Genomic DNA, 19042 nt, shown 5'->3' with positions numbered 1-19042 from the left:
TTGAAGATGTTTCTACCGGGGGCCTGAAACGCGGCCACCTCGGGCGCCCGGGCTGCGGCCGCCGCGATTGCTTCCGGGCCCCGGAGGGGCGGGAGGGGGCGGCCCCGCCCCGCCCCGCCCCGCCCCGCCCCGCCCTTCCCCTCCCCTCCCTTCGGGGCGGCCGGAGCACTTGTCTTCCCCTCCTGCCCGCGGCGTTAGAGGAGGTTCTCCGCCCGGCTCGCCCATGAGCCTGCTCGGGAGCTACCGGAAAAAGCCGGGCAGTGACGGCTATGAATCTTTGCAGCTGGTGGACAGCGGCGCTGACGGCGGGGGCAAGCCCGGGGGCGCCGGGGCGGCGGCGGGGGCGGCGGGCGGCCGGAGCCCGGCGCGGCACCACCCGCACCAGCAGCACCAGCAGCACCAGCAGCAGCAGCAGCAGCGCGCCGAGGGCGGCAGCACCATGGACAGCTCAGGTAGGGGTGGGCCCGCGGCCTCCATGGGGGTCCCCACGACGCGCGTGGGGAAGGGGGGTGGGCTGGGGGAGTCGGGGTGTATCTGCCGTGGAGGGTCTGCTGCGCAATGGTGGAGTTGCTGTTGTTGTGGTTCTTGCGTGGGGATGAGGAGCCTTTATAGCCGGGCACAATAGCGGCCCTTTGTCCAAGCGCGGGCGGTGGGGAGGGCAGTGGGATGAAGGAAATCCACCCGAGGCTGGGGGAGCTGGGTGGGGAGCGCTGCAGAAATCAGTGGCTAATAAGTCCTCACGGTTGGCTGCTGTTTTCAGCTACGATGAGGAAAAGATTGCTCTAAACCTAAAATGGATGGAGTGTTTTGGGATCTTTCCCCAACTGACTTATTTCATGGAATCATTGTTACTTATTTTTTCCCCTCCTCTAAAAAGCACTCATCAAACTGAGTTGGATTAATTCTGATAGATGATGCACTGCGTGCACCATTTTTTTTTTAATCAGGAAGTAGGGGACCAGATGGTCTTTATAACTGGTAATGGGATAGAGAGCTCTTCACCTCTAAATCACAGGTTCAAATTTGCCTGGATCACCAGTAATCGAGTACTCATCTGATGGCTCTTATGTGATCTCTTGAAATGAACTGGTTCTGGTTGGTTAGATGTGGCCATTGCAATGAACGCCTACAGCCTTTGCAGAGAACTTCTAAAGATCAAACTTGCCCAGGGAAATACCCTGTTTAGTTGAGGGGGACCGAATTTTATGTCTGCCCACGGTAACAGGGGGATCTTGCAGCAATACCTGCACTGTAAAGAAAGGGGTGGGCCCAAAACAGCAAGTACTTAAAATACATTATCTTTATTTTGATGTAGTAACCTCTTCTCAAGGGGGAAAAAAAACCCCTAATGACCTATGTTTGGACTTGGGCGGGGAGAGTGTTACCTTGAATTTTTTTCCCCATTTTCTCTGATGTAATGAGAGTCATGCCTTCCTCTTCAACCTTGCCATTTGAATTTGCTTTCAATAGTTCTTTTGGGGGTCGGCTTTGTTTTTTAACTCTCTTTTTTTAACCTCTGAACTCTATAAATGTATTTGAATTTGCTGCTATGATATCTCTGATACTGTTGATTGTAATCCTAGTATGTGCCAGTAGATTCTTACAGTAGGCTGCTGTGTTACAGTTATTTGGATTCTTAGATTGGCATCTGCTGAGATGGTTAGATATTGCAAGTCAGTTTAATATCTATCATTAAAGTAATTACCTGAATGAGTTTCCTAGAACTTTAAGAACCAAAGGCATTAGTGTTGTGGAAGGTAGCATTTGCATCCAGCCAGGTGTGGGAGCATGCTGCAGCTTGTGTCAAATCGTGGCTTTTGTCTAGCGTCAGCTCAGTGTATTATTTGAGTGTTGCTGTTACAATCATTCTGTTCTGTTTCTTCAAGCCATTCCACTCCCTGCCGAGCAAGGAAAAAAAATAAAGTGCTCATGGATAGCTAGACAGTACCTTTATTTACAGGTTTTGTGCAATATTCAGCTACTAACCCTGAAGACACTTGTAAGCATCAATAGTGTTAATGCCCTCTATCAGTTTCTAGGATGTTCTTCTCTTAAACACACGGGTTTGCTCAAGGGCTGTCTCTGGGATTTGGAAGCTAATGGTTAAGAGATCTGTGTTAACCAGAATTTGCTTCCTTTGGTTCACTTTGGTACTCTCACTGCCTAAATTTTATAGGCTCTGTAAACACTGACACATCTGACACTTCAGCAGTAACAAACCTCAGGCCTTAATATGGCCCTTGAATTGAGTTTATGGGAATTATTTTTAGTACCTTATCTGTTTAATAAGGGCTTTTTTGGTGGGTGCTTCTAAATCTTCATGTGAAGTTCAAAAAAGCTGTATGGAATGTGATGCTCTGTCCTAAACCTGAAGTGCTTCCTTACATATGCCTTGTTCATTTGTACACTTTATGCTGATAAAGCTGTGATTTTTATCAGCTCATTGCAAAGACATTTTTCTTTGCCAAGTATGAAATTCTAAAAGCTTAAAGAACTGTATCTGCCATTCAGGTGTGCTTGTGATTTCTAGTGATTTGGTAATTGAAGCTGCTCATTAATTGTACCCACCCCTCAGGTGTGCTTGTGATTTTTAGTGATTTGGTAATTGCAGCTGTTGGTGAATTGTGGGATGTGATTTTTCTTTAACACAGTGTGAAGATGGATAGTTATGGAGGGGGAATCAGGGACCAGTGTAAGAGAAAGACAGGAAAATAAGGTGGCTGGGGTTTTGGCTTAATAGGAGCAAGGAAAAAACCACCACCCATCTTCTGTGTTTTATTTTTTTAAATAGAGAATATATCCATGTTATAAATACTTGAGGATAATGATGTCAAAGTCTAAATTCCCAAAATGGGCAGTGGTAGAGCATATTTCAGTTGGGAAGAGACCCAAATTCCTTGGGAAGAAAGGTGAGATAAATTGGTGACACATTACAGTGCAAGGGATATGTGCTGCTGGTTTTTGGTGGCACAGAATCACAGAATGGTAGGGGTTGGAAGGGACCTCTGGAGATCATCTTGGCCAACCCCCCTGCTTCAGCAGGGACACCTAGAGCAGGGGGCACAGGAATGCATCTGTGTGGGTTTTGAATGTCTCCAGGGAAGGAGACCCCACCACCTCCCTGGGCAGCCTGTGCCACTGCTCTGGCACCCTCACAGGAAAGAAGTTTTGTCTCATATTGAGGTGGAACTTCCTGTGTTCCAACTTGTGCCTATTGCCCCTTGTCCTGTTGTTGGGACTAGACTCTTTTCAATGGTGCCCATCCTCTTGACCACCCATCCTTCAGATATTTATAAGTATTGGCAAGGTCCCCCCTCAGTCTTCTCTTCTCCATGCTAAACAGACCCAGGTCTTTCAGCCTTTCCTCATAAGAGAGATGCCCCTGATCATCTTGGTAGTTCTCCTCTGGACTGTCTCTAGTAGTTCCCTGTCTTTCTTGAACTGGATGCAGTACCCCAGATGTGGTCTCACTAGGACAGAGTAGAGGAGGAGGATAACCTCTCTCGACCTGCCGGCCACACTCCTTTTAATGCACCCCAGGATATTGTTGGCTGCCTTGGCCACAAGGGCGCATTGCTGGCTCAGGGTCAGCCTGCTGTCCACCAACACTCCCAGGTCCTTCACATCAGAGCTGCTTTCCAGTAGGTCAGCCCCCAGCCTGTACTGGTGCATGGGGTTGTTCCTCCCCAGGGGCAGGACCTTGCACTTGCTCTTGTTGAATCTCATGAGGTTCTCCTTGGCCCAGCTCTCCAGCCTGTCCAGGTCTCGCTGCATGGCAGCACAGCCTTCTGGCATATCAGCCGCTTCTCCCAGCTTGGCATGGTCAGTGAACTTGCTGAGGTTACACCCTATCCCTTCCTAGGGTACTCTCCCACTCTATCCCCCCTAGGCAGGGGAGCCTTTCTTCTGCATAATTAAGTGGCAGACCCTGAAAGTGAAATCCCTGAGGTGCCCTGGCCAAATCAGAGCCCATTTTGTACTTCCCCCACACCTGACCTCCCTAATTTTTCAGTTTTTCTCTTTTTCTTTTCCTGGTTTTAAATAATCGTTTCATGTGTGGTGGAACAGCTGCTGCCTGAGTTACCAAAATGGCTGTTTGCAGTTGAGGACTGAAACAGTCCTGAGGTACAGCTCACTTTCACCAGGCAATTCGGGATACTGAGTGCAGTGCCTTCGTTTCCCTGTCTGGCAGCGTTATCACTGCACTTCAGCCAAACATCTCTGGGTGCAGTTAAATAGCATCTTTGATGAAGTTGAATAGTTGGAGAATCAAATGTTCCTTTTCTTTCCCTAGGTATTACTTTTCACCTGCATCAGGGTAGTGCACTCAAGGCATAGAAAAATGGCCTTTGCACCTGGAAGATGTGCATGTATATGTATATTAAGCAATTATAGAAGTTAGATGAGTGAGGATTTGTGCTGGCAAAGTGCTGGCAATTCTGGGGTGAATTGCCATTGGTTGAGCTAGCATGGCTGTATTTGCTATTGCTGCAATGACACTAACACATATGAGTTAATAAAGTGGGCTCCTCTTGAGTTTTTCTATTATTAAAAAAAAACTAAATCAAAGGATTAGATCTTAGAGTATCACCCCTTAATGTGGGCTTGCAATCTCATAAACAGCTTTTTGCAATGAAAATAATCAGTAGTTATGGCTATGCTGTAACTTCTGAGTACTATTATTGGCTTAATATTTTTTTGGACTGGTATTGCTTAGTGTCAAAAGAAAAAAAGCCATGAACCAGGAGCATTGTGTGTGCGGGAGGGAGTTGCTTTTGGAAGGTAGAATCCAATCATGGGTGGAAAGAGAGCTGGTACAGAGGGCCTCCTGAGGGGCTCTTTGACCCTACCATGCCTCTGTGCTAGCATGCTGGGGGTGCAAGCACTGGGATGGAGGGTCTGGCCAGGCTATGTTCAGTGGCTGAGCCTGGGAAGAGATGATTTTCAAAGTGTCTGTTACTGGTGAACACTTCTTGGGTCAGATAGTTTAAAATTCTTCTGCCACCATCACCCATGACACGTGGAGGAGCACTAACATGAGCTCTTTAACTGAAGTAGTGAGAATTTAAGTTGCTCAAAGTGTAGCTGGAGTACCTGTGTGCTCACAGGCAGCACAGATGGAAACTCCTACCCACAGTGATGCTGAGTGTCTCCCTGTTAGCTTGGGTTTAGCTCAAAGGAGTCAAGAGCAAAAACATTATTTCAGGTAGAGCGGTCGTATCAGTTACCACTGGAATCTGGTGATGCTTGTGTGATGACCTTGTCTTTGGTTGCTTTAAACTTTGCCAAATTTAAACCAGTCAGAATGAAGTATTGGTCAGTGTGTGGTTTTAATCTCAGATTTAGATCTCACGGTGTGGTCTGTTCATACAGGGTTATGCTTAAGTTCTGTGATGCCTCGAGTGGGCATTAAAGCTCTGTGCAACTTCAGCACGTGCCCTTAACTGCTGAATGTTCAGCTCCTGATGTAATGTTTTAAACAACTCCTGTGGAATATGCTAGATGCAGTGTAGTAGCATGATCATAGTGCATAATTGTAATGGGACCTATACATTAACATAACTGCCAGTTCCTCCAGAAAGTGTGCTGGGCTTGGGTTGGAAGTTTGAGGATGGAAGGAAGAGGAGAAAAGGGGAGACTTGAGCAGGGCACAAGACATTGTGAGTTCAAAAAACAAATTCTATGAAGAGCATCTATGTAGTGCTCCTTTTGTCTCTTTATTTTTAAATTGCAGAAAGTGCTCACAAGATGAGAAGCAGGCAGTGAAGAAGCAATTTAGTGTTTTGCTGTGGCATTCAATAATGCTTTTTTAGCAGCTGGCTGAGCATTGAAAGAAGAAGAGGTTCTAGGAAATAAGATATAAAAGTAACAGCAAGGATACATGTTACAAAAGGAAAAAACTTTCTATGGTCTTCTGTGGTGTTTATAAACTAGCCAATCTATAGAATAGCTTTTAAACACTTGGGATAGACTTGTTTGCGCTACGTGCTTCCTCAGGCAGAGTAACCGCAAAAGAAAAGTGTTTCAAATAAATTGGAAGTGTTTGAGCTGAGATTTCTTGAGCTGTTTTACACTTGCAAACATAATCTCTTGTATTCTGGTGATTCCTTTTCACTGAGTCAGAAGAGAGACATCTCCATGCCACTGGCACAGGGACAAAGACTGTTGCTGACAATGTTGTCTTGTATTCTCTTCTAGCTGCATTTTCAAATGGGGAGGTTCGGTTTAATAACTCTTTTGTTTAGTTGGTGTTTTTGGGACACTTGAATGGTTTGGTGTTGGCAGTAGTGCTTTTCTTTTTTTGCTGTTTTGACAGGGAGGAGAAGCAGAGAGAATGTCAATCAACTTCAAAGACCAATTTCATGGCTTGTGCTAGTAGTTCAGTATTCCAGCCTCGTGCATTTTGTTCACTGTAGTACGAGCTTCATACGGGAAAATATATAACAAATGAAACAAATCTGGCACACTGCTGGGGGTGATTTTTTCTTTTCCTTCCTCAACATCACTACTATTTAAAAAAAAAAAAATCAAAACCACCTCTTTGTGGAAATTTTCCATATTGCTTAGCTGATGGTGCAAGCAGCGTTCTTTAGTTACTATTTCTCAAGAAAAAGCAGAAATATCTTAATTCTTCAAGTTTCCATGAAGTTTATATTTAGGCAGTCTCGAACCTTCAAATAAAAAGCCTTGGGCTTGTACAATATTAGCTCTGGAATTTTATCATAGAAGAACACAAACAGAAGCTCTTGAGCTTCTCTACCCTACAGTGTGCTACATGCTGCCAGTGGCTCCGAGTGCTTCCTAGGGGAAGTCAGGGACCCTGTCTCAGCCCACACAGAGAAAGGGACCATGACTTCTTGTGGGAGCTGGAGCAGTACTTGAGGAGGGAGGCAATGAGCCAGCCTGGTGGTGTGTTGCCCAACAGCAGCAGAAATACACAGAAATCTCCCTGTACCAGTGATTCCTTAAGGTATGAACCGAACATATTCTTAAAGGAGGTATTTTGAGTAGGAGCTTCTCGGTTCTTCCTATCTCCTCTCCTTCCTCCAAATGTCTAGAGAGTAAGAGCCCCTTGTAAGATTATAATGATTTTGTTTTCCCTGCCTAACTTCATCTGGAAAAGATGCTGTTAGCTCTTGGGAGTGAGAGGGGCAGAACAACACGAGGTGACCCTTCTGTTAGAGGTGAAGCTGCCAAGAAGTTCTTGGGCAGGTAGTAATGCAACTTTGAGTCTTGAGGCAGTTTCTACCTATTCCAGGCAAAAGGCCTGAATAGGTGCAGTGCCTGCTAATTGCTGGAAAGTTGCAGTAAAAACCCCAAACAAACCAACAAAACCCCGCAAACAACAACAAAAATGTCCCAACTACTCCCTCACTTGAATAAATTATTCAAGATATATTAATGCTTGGGATGTCTGCACCACGAGATGGGTCTGTGTTGAACACTTAGTGCACTGAACTGGTCCTTATGATGGAAGGGGCAGATATTGACTGGGGAGCAGTGGCTTTGGCAGCTGCCCTGTGCTGCCTCTCCTTGCCTCCTGAAAGCTGGAAACTCTTTCTGTGCTTACCTCTAGTAGACCATCCTCTCCCAACCTTGCCTAGTATTCCTTATAGAGGCAGTAATACAAACTGCAGCTGTGTCTGTGTCTTATGCTAATTTCCTGCTTAGGAGAGAAATACTCTGGCTTTCCCCCTGTGTTTTGAAGCTGGTTGTGCTCTGGGGGAGCTCCCTGTGGCCATGTTTCCCCTCTGGTTAGTCAGCCCTCAACTTGTCTCCGGTGAATCCAGCTTTCCCGTCTGGCTGAAGAACTGGGTTTTGTCTTGAGCAGTCTCATCATTAATATGCTTATTGCAAAATAGCCAAACTGTGCTGGTTTTGGGGTGAGGGATAATACTGGTTTATAATCTCATGGGATTTGTGATCTGATGAGCCCTTATCTTGCATTAGACTCCTTGGCTCATAGTGTGTTTCCTGTTTCCCTGTGCCCTTAGAGAGTCCAAACATCTTTACAGCTTGATCTTAAACTTCCCTTTGGCCACGCTGAAGTCATTTCCATAGGCTTTAACCTCTTTTCTTGCGGATTATGCTTGCTAAAGCAGACCTCTGCTTGCATGCCTCCACTATGTGTTTTAAAGCTTCAGGATGAGTGAAACCTGGGTTTGGGGGTATCAGCAATGGCATTATCAAATGGTAGGAGCCTGTTCTGCTGCTGTTGTCCTGCAGTTCTACCCTGCACATGTTTTGCTGTTTATTTTTACAGAATAACACTTCAAGATATCTCTGCTCAGCCTTGTAGGGAATCTAACTCTACCAGGAATCTGGGACAGTGGTGGAGGAGGGGACAGATGAGACTAGTAGCAAAACAAAAAAAAAAAAGAAAAAACCCCCAGTCTTCAGGGTCTGTGCGAGTCTGAGGAACTTCCCAAGTAATTTATTCAGGTAGAATCACTCTCCTTTCCTGCAAATGCCTCTATCGCTGTTTTAGCTGCCTCTGTTGCTGCTGATTTCTCCCCAACCCCTTTGCAAACCATCACTCAGTGCCTGTTAAAAAGTTGATGTAATTATGACACTTGGGCTATGTCTGATCTAAGAGAGGATGTAAACACATATAATAGCATAGCTGGTTTCGAGTCTTTGCTTAAATGTGATAAAGCTCAGCTGTCCAGATGAGAGCTACGTGCTGGAAGGAACGGTTAGGGAGGATTGAGCTTTAGGGTGCTGAGATTGTGCTCTTAAAATGTAGTTGACAAATGAAGCACTCAGATCTAAATGCTATCGATTATCACTGGATGCAAAGGAGCCACCTGTCCAGAGATTTTAATTTAGAAATACCTGCCACCCTCTCCCTTGAAATGGGAGTTTCAACTCTTCCAGTAATGTCTGCAAATTGATTTGCAATCCCCTGAAAGACACAGTGCTGAGCATGAAAGATAGACTCAGTGTGGGGAACAGCAGGATCTGGGGATGCTGAGGGTTCCCAGGGATGTGGGGACTCTGCTGTGCCTGGATCAGTTTGGCTGTCTACCCATTTTTTGTACACATATGGGTACATTACATATGGAGGGGTATATAAGGATGCTCTAATAATGTTGTGGTAGGGGTGCCTGCATCAGGGTTGCTCCTCCTCCCCTCCACAAGCTGCGTGGGCTCTCATGCAATGCCAAGGTGAAACCCATAAATACGATGATAGGGCCACAGCAGCCTGGCTTTATGTCCCCTTAATGCTGGTGTGAAATTGTGTCCCATGTTACACAGGCTTTGCTGGGAGAGCTGCGTGTGGGAGGAACGTGAGCTGGCAGGGCTGCTTGGGGGAGGCAGAAGCACAAATAGTATCATTTTTTGCTGAGTGTTCCTTAAAACAATTCAGGCTTTGTTGCTGAAGCCACAACAACAGTGGCTCAACTTCTTTCAGTTCAGAGACCTTAAAAAGGGCCCTTTCTACCAAGGCACAGGGCAGCCTCCACAGCATCCCTTGCTCCCCTTTCACAGCATGCCCTGGTAATAGTCTGGGGGGAAAAGACAAGCAAACAACCCTTCTCCCACCCCCACCCCCCACAAAATACTTTGTGGGGAGGGAAAAGGCTGTGGTGAGCAGCTAAAAACTTCCTGAAATGTGGAACCTGGGACATGTACACAGCAGATAAAGTTTTTTTTCTCGCCTTAGTGTCAAGCTGTCATGGTACTGTGAAAGAAAATACAGTGGACCATGTAATACTCCCAAACTAACCTCTTTTTTGGGAGGGTGGGAGATGAAGGCTTTAATGCTTTTCTAGAGAAGAGCCATTGTGAGGAATGGGGAAGACGTAGCTCTTTCCTTGCTCTGTCTCTAAAGAAAGCACAGGCTTTTCCTTTCTCAGAGGAAAAGAAAAAATGTACATTGAAGGTGCTGTTACACGTAGTCTGGGCAGACTGAAGTAAACCTGATTCCTATGGTTTCATGTCTGCTTTTTGTCTGCCTTTTACAGGCAAAAAGGGTCTGTTTACTCTGGCTAAGTAACCCATGAAATGCAGTACTTCTCTGCTGATCTTCAATTTCTAGATGTCTTGCTTTCACTTCCCTGCTCTCGAGCTAAGTATTGCTTCATCAGCATAAATATTCAGACTGACATGGTCTTAAATACCTTTTAAATGTTGGCTCATTTCCCCCTCTAATTCTCTGGAGAGCTGGAATTCATGCCCTGTGGTTTGTACGGTTTGTGGGTTGCCTGGGGGTGTGGTGGTGCTCAGGGGCCTCCCAGGCTGATGAGGGCCACAATGTGCAGATCTTGTAGGGAAAGCTTCCACACCAGGCAATTCTCACTTGTTCTGACCAGTGAGCATCTCCATCAACTGGTGGCAGTGTGGTACCCTCTGCTGCTGGTCCCTCTGTGGTCCCCTGTGAAACTTCTGCGGCAGGTGATGGTGGCTGGTACAGAAACATTCCCCCATCTCATAGGATCACACCTGCTTTATTCACCCATTTCTGGCCCCAAAACCCAGCCTTTAAAACAAGAATGGTTTAGGAGTCTCTGCTTTTGGCACTAGGCACACACACTACTTGTGAGTGTGCAGACAGAAGAGTTGAGGCAAGTGGTCCTTTGTGGGGGTATAGGAGGAGGCAAGTATTTCACTTCTGGATACAGCGTGGTTTCTTTCTCTGTCCATATGCAGAAGATGAGTTTCCTAGTCTAATATATACAATCTGATGGGTTTGCTGTACTAAGGGAAGACATATGACAGCGAGTTTCTTTTGACAGTGTCAGTGAGTATCAGTCTCTCCTTAAGCTCCCAACACCCCAAAGCTGTCCCGCTAAAGCACTTTATGTCATTCTGGCGGAATGCCTGTGACTTTGGTGAGCAGGTCATGGTGGGACAGCAGGCAGAGGAGCCGTGCTCAGCTGTTCCTGTACAGGAGTCCATCCTTCTGAACTTCTCTGGCCACCACAGCATTCTCCTTCAAAGCTGTGCACCCTCTGCGGTGGGACATGTCTATAGGATGAAGCATTTGGTATGCTTTCTCAGCAGTCTCTCTGCCTTGGGAGAAGTTCTCCTTGTGCGCTGCACATCCTTCTGATACTCTGTAAAATCAACTACAGAGCAAGGAGAGAGCTTAAGTGCTTTAACTAAGATTTCTATGCTCTCCAGCTTCCATCCTGTATAGCACAAGGCTGCCGGTGCTGTCAGCAGAGGCTCCTTCAGCTGTAATCTCTCCAGAGAAACCCCAGCCTTTGGGCTGCTGATGAAAGGACTGTGATAGCAATGCTACTAATGACTTCAGTTTTGTGAGGAGATGCAGCAGGTTGCCGCTTTATTTGGTGACTGCTGGAGGTTTATTCTGAATGCAGAATAGTCTCTTCTCAGAGCAATTACCTTCAGCCAGAACAAATACAGACTTCATCTTGTCAACCAAATGGATGAAGTTGTCTTTTTTCACACTGTTCCAATTTCCTTGAAGCACTTAGGTGATGGCAACAAAGATCTCCTCACTGAACAGAGCTATTCAAGAAGAGCCGTCCCATGCATCTCAGGTACCCTTTGCAGCGCGCACACAGCAGTAAAACTGTTACATTAAAAGTTCCTTTATTAGGAAGTGAAAAGGCTGCAGTGAGCAAGAGATCCCTCTGAAACCTGTGCTACGAATACAGGTCAGGAGTGTGTCTCTGAAGTGCACTAAGTGTTTCAGGGAATATCCAATAACTGGGTTAATAAAGAGTTCTTGCCATGGAAGGAACAAGATACATCTCATACATAGAGATTAAATCTCCATAAGGAGACTTCTAGACAGCAACTCCAGCCCATGGCCAACATTACCTGAACTGCTATGTTGTAATAGGCTGAAAGCTGGGATCTGAGGCATGTGGCAGTCTTCTGGGTTGCTCTCTTGCAGCAAACTATTTCTACGCAGACAAGCTTGCAAGCTCCTGTTTCTGTCATAGCAGAAGATGCTTTTGGAGCTTGTGTGGTGTCTGTGAGTGTTAATTTTGGCCTTGGCCATGGCATAAGCACATGTGCACACAGGATGCAGTTCCTGGTGGGATGGAGGGGGTGTTACAGGCACTGGGCACTTCATTTCAATACAAAATGTGCCTTTTGCCATTGTGTTAAGGGTTAGAACTACTTCTCCCCTCTGAATTTACTGCCCAACTCTGGTAGAAAGGTATTTCTGAGTAGGGAAATGCCATTACAGCTTATCTGCATGGTGAAACTTGAACCTCCTTCTTGCTGGGCTCTGAGAGGGGGCAACAACAGGCTCATTCCTTCAGACTTGGCAAGTGTCCTTGGACATTTTTCTACCTCAGAACAGGTCATAGTCCTCTGCAGGCTGGCCAGTGTGCTTGAGGGAAAGATCAACTGCACTTCTTTCAGGACTTCTATGCTCAAGAAGAGCAAACCTATGAAGACAGCTGTCTCTGATCATGGTTCAGGGATGTGCAATGGCAGTGGTAGGTCATGCCCAGACAGGTGGCTGATTTCCACAGCAGAAATAACAGGCTTGAGGCTCAGCCCTCTCTGTCCTGCTGCCCTTTTCCAGTGGCTGTTGCACATGGCCCAGGGAACCAGAGCCGTCCTTTGGAAGGGTCTGCAGTAGCTCTGAAGGTCTCCATTTACAAGAGGGACTTAGCACAGAAATGTTTTATTCAGCAAAAAATGCAAGGGCAGGCTACCTTTTTTTTTAAATCAAATTTTGTTTGGCTGTTCTTGTGGGATTCTGTATATGTTGTCAGGTTTGTGTGTTAATTCATTAACCCCTTCTGCTCCTTTATACATCTTTATGCTTTGTAGGAGAAGCACCCTGGCAGAGTAGTCCTTGAATGTATTTCTTTTGTCCTTCTGTGAATAGTTTGTGAAGACTGTGTCTTTCCTAGTAACTGAGAAAGACTGTCTTTGTCAGCACCGAGGATGCTGCTCTCATCCAGTCACTAAAAGATACCTGAGCAAATTATTGCACCTGTATAGTACCAAGTGCTGCTACATTGTAAGCTTCCTCAATAGCTTCACAATAGCCAAGTCATACTTGTCTCATGTTAAATCCTAAATACTAGTTTTGTCCTCCTGGTTAAGTAGCACCAGCTTGCATTTCTTCATCAGACGTCCTTTCAGTTTCTCTGTTTTAGTGTACATAGTAAACTTGGAATGAATTGCTGCTGCTTCTTTTAGAAATATAGTGAAATTCTCATTCTCTCTTCTCTCTTCTCTTGCTTCTTCCCCCCATCCCCCCACCCCCAGTTGAATTCTAAAGATTCTAGGCTTTCCATACTGTTGAAGCCTTTCTGTTGCTCTCCTAAATCAGTTCCAACCATAAAAATTAGTCCAGTACCATTGGTCCTCTGATCCCTTTGGTCCCCTTCCGCTGTTCCAAGTTACCAGTTTCTGCCTTCCTTTCTTCTAACAGTTGACCTGAAGAACTGAAAGTACCTTTTGAACATTACCTCCTCCTTCTACCCCTGGATCTCCTAGCACAGAGAGTATGAAAGCAAAGTTTCTGAAAAGCGCTCAAACACTGAATCCCTACTTGGAAGCCAATGAGCTACTTCAGATTTTTTTTCTTTTTTCTTTTTTTATCATACTTGAAGTAAATACTTGCAAATGGTTTGGCAAAAGAAATATTCCTGTGCCTTGAGAAGGCATCTTCTGTTCTGAAGCTGGCAGAATATTATCTATCTCTTTACAAGCACAATTCAGAGGAGGAGATATAGCCTCTAATTTTACCAGTCTAGCACATGGATCGTGTGCATGTTGATCAAGATCGCATCAGAGTGCATTAAGCACCCTCTCTGCATAGGGCAATGAAGATCATCACTTTACCAATGGAGCCTCCAGTTTGAAGATAAATATTTATTGATAGCTCACTCCACATTTGAAAGAGTGAATGTCATTAAAATGCGTTTGGTAATCTACCCAGTAAATGAGTAGGAGCTTTTTTAGATGTAAGTTTTTTCATGTTTCTTAATAGTCTGAATGACTCTAGAATATTTCTTTAGTAATGATGACTGTGTGAGCAATATTTCAGTGGTCTATATCTAACAGCACTCATGGGCATGCTATAGAACCAGAAAAGTGACAGCTGTAAGGTCTCTTTGTAAAACATAACGAGCACTGGCAAGGTCACCAGCCTGCCCTAACAATAATAAATCTTCCCCATTTCTGGGTACCAGAGTACTTAATGACCAGCGTGTTCATTTTACAAGGCATCTGTCCCATGGCTCTACAACAGGACAAACGTTCTCAGACTTTCCAGGTGCTCTGGGAAAGGCGATGCTAGGTGGATGCCATGTCGATTACAAGACTATCTGAGAGGGTGGCATGCATTTACATAGGTTGCTTGTTGCTTAATTTGCTGTGTTAGAGGATCTAGGTCTTCTGACTAATCTGACATAATGAGGTAACAAATGTATATTTAAAGTAATGTAGTTAGAGTTCACTAAGATCAAAATAGTTGAGGCCTAGTGAACAGAAAGCAATTTTTAAGTAGTCAAGAGCTTAATTTGTAGCTAATAAGCAGTTAAAATATAATTTTACTAGGTTTGTGTCTAACAACTCAATTCTGCAATAAAATAAACCCACATTTACTCAAGTCTGCATCCATTTTATTATACTTCTACTTTTCTAAGAATTACGCTGTTAACATAGCACTGCTGTAATAAGGAAGGCTGCAACAAATCAGTTCTTAGTTAAGACAGTGGAATAGTTATTCTATTTTATACCTCATGTGTTCACATTTTGTAACTAAGGCATATTGCAGTCCACCAAAACAACCTTTTAAATGGCTCTTGGTCTGTGTTAGTCTCCTATTGACTTTGGAGCTTTGTGCCATTAAAAGCTGTGAAAGAAAAAGCTCACCAAGGAGGTCAGACCTGCTCTGCTTTAGCCTTAGCAGTTTGTGGAGTCCTGTCCTAAGGCTGCAAACATAAATATCCAAAAACGTTCTCATTCTTGGCTGGAAAGTTTAATTCCTGAACTTCCTCCTTTTCTTGCCAAAACCTAAACTTTGATCTTCTTCCACTTGAGCAAATCTAACTGGACTCTTAAGTGACTTAAAATCAGTCTGACTTCTCCTATATCTGTAGAAATGGATAGTCATAAGACAGCCCTCAGCTGTTTAGCTGCAGTCACACTGGCAGCTGTGAGTTAAGCTGCTAGTGCCTTTTTCTTATCTGTGTGGAGGTGGTGGTTGATTTGGTCTCGGTTGTGATCAGCAAATTAGCTGCACGCTGAAGAGCTGGACCTGCTTTGGGTTGGGATGGTAGATGAGGGAGCTTGTATGGTGGCTGTCCATGCTGTACCGATACTAAACAGTCAATGTATGTACAACGTTGGGAGCTGATGATGGTTTCTGAGCCCAGCTGGCAAGAATGTGCCGTGTCTCATCTCTGGAAAATCATGACTTTAATAGTAAAACTACTTTTGCCCTACACTTGACATGCAGCAGCGCAAGAGAATACATTCGGTCTGAATAGAGCAGGAGGTTTGGCTCTGTGGCTTTATTCCAAACAAGTGATGTTGGCTTTGGTTTTGTTGTGCTTGAAGGTGCCTCATCACCAGACATGGAGTCCAGCTATGGGGGAGGCTTGCTAGATATGGTGAAAGGAGGAGCAGGGAGACTCTTCAGCAATTTGAAGGATAACCTGAAGGATACCCTGAAAGATACATCTTCAAAGGTCATGCAGTCTGTTGCCAGGTACAGTACAGCTGAAGCTGCCTAACGCAGGTAAAATTGCTAGCTGCAAAGTGCCGGTCTGAGCTGCCATTTTAACTAGCACAGCACAACTTCCAGCTAACATAATGAAGGAAGGTGAAAATCACAAGTGACTTCTTTGAATCTCTCATAATTGGTATTTGGCCTCAAGAAAGCAGGAAAACCAAAGAAAAAAAATCTAAGCTTTATTGTAAATGAGTGTCAACATCCTAAAATCTGGAACAGGCCCCCTAGTGACAGTGGAGCACTTGGTCTCTGATTCCTTCAGTGACCCTTGTGGGGTCCTTCAAGTGGTGGCTGAGTAGAATATTTTGCCACTGAAAATTAGGTAATGTATGCATTCTCTATACTGTGCAAGGAGACGATTCTTGCTGATGTAACTGTTCCTTTTAATAAAGCCACCTTTTGAGTTGAAGAGCGAGCTGAGGTGACTCTGCTTTGGTTACCTTTGCTGGGGTTGTCCCCTATGCTTGGCACTCTGCCTGCCTCCAAGGTACAGGAGGCTACAATAAATTATAGAAATTTAATGCATGCAAGACCTCAGAGGCTTTGAGGGATCTGCAAAGTGGCAAACTACTAGAGATTTCTGCCGAAAACTGGCACTCAAAATTAATGACAAAAGGGAAAAGGGACTTTTTTGTGAGCTTCTGCCCAGTTAATTGTGTATGTAGAAGGGAAGGCTGGGTCACTGTCTGCAGGAAGCTATTTGCACTCTCTTCCTAAGGCATAGCGACAAAGTACAAAGAATTGGTTTTAGGATCACTCTGTCCTTGTGTCATAAGCAGATCTTTGCGGGAGAACACTCTCTCCTGGTACCTCTAATGTGCTGCCTTCTGTAAACTTGTGCATAATGTCTGTCTCCTTTGTCTTTTAGTTACACCAAGGGGGAGCTAGATATTTCATACATTACCTCAAGAATCATAGGTAAGTACTGCTTATCAGATAAATAAAACTTGTATCCCAGGGTTCCATAAACATGTTATGGTGCACACTCAGCCTGGCTTCTCCTTACATTTCCAGTGATGTCTTTTCCGGCTGAAGGTGTTGAACTGGGATTCAGGAACCACATTGAAGATGTACGGACATTTTTGGATTCCAGACATCCTGACCACTACACGGTCTTCAACTTGTCACCCAAGTATTATCGCAGTGCCAAGTTTCACAACCGGGTGAGTGCATTCTGAGAGGTTAACAAGAGCGGAGGGGAAAGGGGAAAGGGATACCAGGTCCTGCTTCTCTCTAGCCTGAGCATGGCAGAATGTAAGAAGATGAAAAAGGAATTATAGATGTTTCTAAGCTGCTGTGGTCATTTCTGGGTTTTAGTTGATGCCTGGGACCACAGGGATTAAAGAGCTGGAAAGTTCAGGGCATAATGCTTGTTTTAGGAGCCTGTGAGAATAAGTGTCATTGCACTAAGCCGAGCCTGTCCTGTTGCTCTTGGCTTCTACAAAGCTGTTAGAAGCTGCTGCAGAGAAATAAGGAGCAATAAGGAAATAAGGAGAAATAACAAAAGCACTTCAAAAGACATTACCAATAAAAGAAGGTAGATTATTTTCATTTGAACAATCCTTTAGTTGTGCTTTGATCAAGCAGGAGCTCTTAGCAGGCAAAGCACAGGACTGGAAACTGGATCTAAGGGGTGCTTTGGCTCTTTGACTAGTGTATGACTTTAAAAACACACCTCCACTCTCTGCCCCAGTTTCCTTCTCTAAAACCAGAACAGCATACAGGATCATTGCAAGCCTCTGGTTCATTAATGGCTTTTAGAGGAAATCTGTATGAAATACTGCTGTTGAAATGCAAGATTAGATCTAATCTTTCAGAAAACTTCCTATTTTTTCCCTTTCCCTCTCCCCCCCCCTACTCCCACTTCCACACCGAGGGAGCGATGAGGGTGGTTTTGTTTGTTTGTTTTTAAATTTTACATTTTCTGTTGCCTTCAACAAAAAAAGCAACAGCAGTTGCCGGGCTTAGCCCTCGGTCAGGGTAAGCAAATCTCATGCTGCATAAGCCTAATGTCATTTTAAGTTGACATATAGCTGAATCTGTCTTCAGCAATTGCTCTGATCACCAGGAATCACTCACTCACACCTGAAGCAAATTTCTCAGTGGCAATCAGTAACCAGCCATGACTACAAACATGGGCCAATGAACAGAGACACTAATTAAAAGATATCAAGGGCTCTGAATCTTCAGTCTCACTTGGTTCTGGTGTATCCCTCTTGCTGTTGGTGGAAGGAGAAAGACATATCTACTTTTGAAAGCCCAGCATTAAACTTCTGCGGGTATATTGCTTGACCTAGTCATATGTCCTCCATCCCCTGTTCTTTATCTCCTACCCTAACCAACAGCTTAACAGATGACTTTGTCACTCTTGAAGCAGCAGGTGCTTTGTAAGTTATTGCCTTGACACACAGAGGAAGAATATGATGTGTCTTTTAATAAAACATTATACTTTCAGGTTTTGGGCTAGGAAATACTGACTCCAAGCACTCTTCAGGAAAATGAAATGTGTACAGCACAATACATGAGATCAAATGAAACATGAAACAATTGTAAATATGAGGTGGAACTTCATCTATATTGGAAAAAAAATACTAATGGGCTATGAAGGAGGTGAAATCACATTAAGAGTATTTTCTGGATGAGGATGCCAGATAAGCTGAAGTTTTGAGACGCATACGTGTTATTTGAAGTGAAAGGCTTTTTAATTCCGATCTTCTTTAAAACTTTTTTCCCGCTAAGATCAAAGTAGGCCACTCTGTTGCATAGTGGCACATGAGGGAGATGAGAGTTAATGTCCTGTTGGGCCATTTTCCTGCCCTGACATGGCTGTGCTGGGCATGAAGCCCCAAGTGCCCAGCCTATTGAGGAGAAGAGGGGACTATGAACATTAAACCTGCTGCTCAAATCTGGTTGTGCTCTGTTCTCCTCCCTGCCTCACCTCCCCAGCAGGAGAGGAGAGCTCAGGGCTGCTCGAGGAAGTGTGAGCAGTTTGAAAACATGTAACTCAAATATAGCGTTAAACAACAAAACCAAACTTCAAAGTCCCTGATGGGTCACATTCTTGGCTTTTGCTGCCCTACTGCTAAAGTAAAACAAGCTCTGGCTGCTTATTTCCAAAGCTCTAGAAGAATTCCTGTTACTTTTCTGTAAGGTTGCCTTTCATGAGCGGTGGTGAGGTTATGTTTGAAATAAATGAAATGTTACATAGTGTGTATTTAATTTCCGAATTGCAAACCAGCAGGCAGATATGTAATTATAGGCAAAGTAAATATATAATTATGGACTGTTGGGAAACGTATATTTACTTGATAAGTCATAATGGCTTTTCCAGATGCTTGACAGTGTGTTGTCATGAGG

At 44.5% G+C, this 19042-nt stretch overlaps 1 protein-coding gene across 1 annotated transcript in view; it reads left to right on the top strand.

Moving 5' to 3' along the window:
- Positions 1-209: 209 nt before the first annotated feature.
- Positions 210-19042, top strand: part of DNAJC6 (DnaJ heat shock protein family (Hsp40) member C6) — a 40241-nt gene continuing 21408 nt past the window's right edge. The window contains exons 1-4 of the mRNA XM_064454884.1: positions 210-452; positions 15511-15661; positions 16554-16603; positions 16700-16848. Coding sequence (XP_064310954.1) covers positions 224-452; positions 15511-15661; positions 16554-16603; positions 16700-16848 — 579 coding nt within the window. The 5' untranslated portion in view covers positions 210-223. The remainder of the gene's footprint in view (positions 453-15510; positions 15662-16553; positions 16604-16699; positions 16849-19042) is intronic.

Source organism: Phalacrocorax carbo, chromosome 6 (assembly GCF_963921805.1).
Source record: "Phalacrocorax carbo chromosome 6, bPhaCar2.1, whole genome shotgun sequence".
In the NCBI taxonomy this organism is placed as follows: Eukaryota; Metazoa; Chordata; class Aves; order Suliformes; family Phalacrocoracidae; genus Phalacrocorax; species Phalacrocorax carbo.
This window is presented reverse-complemented; position numbering and strand designations above follow the sequence as displayed.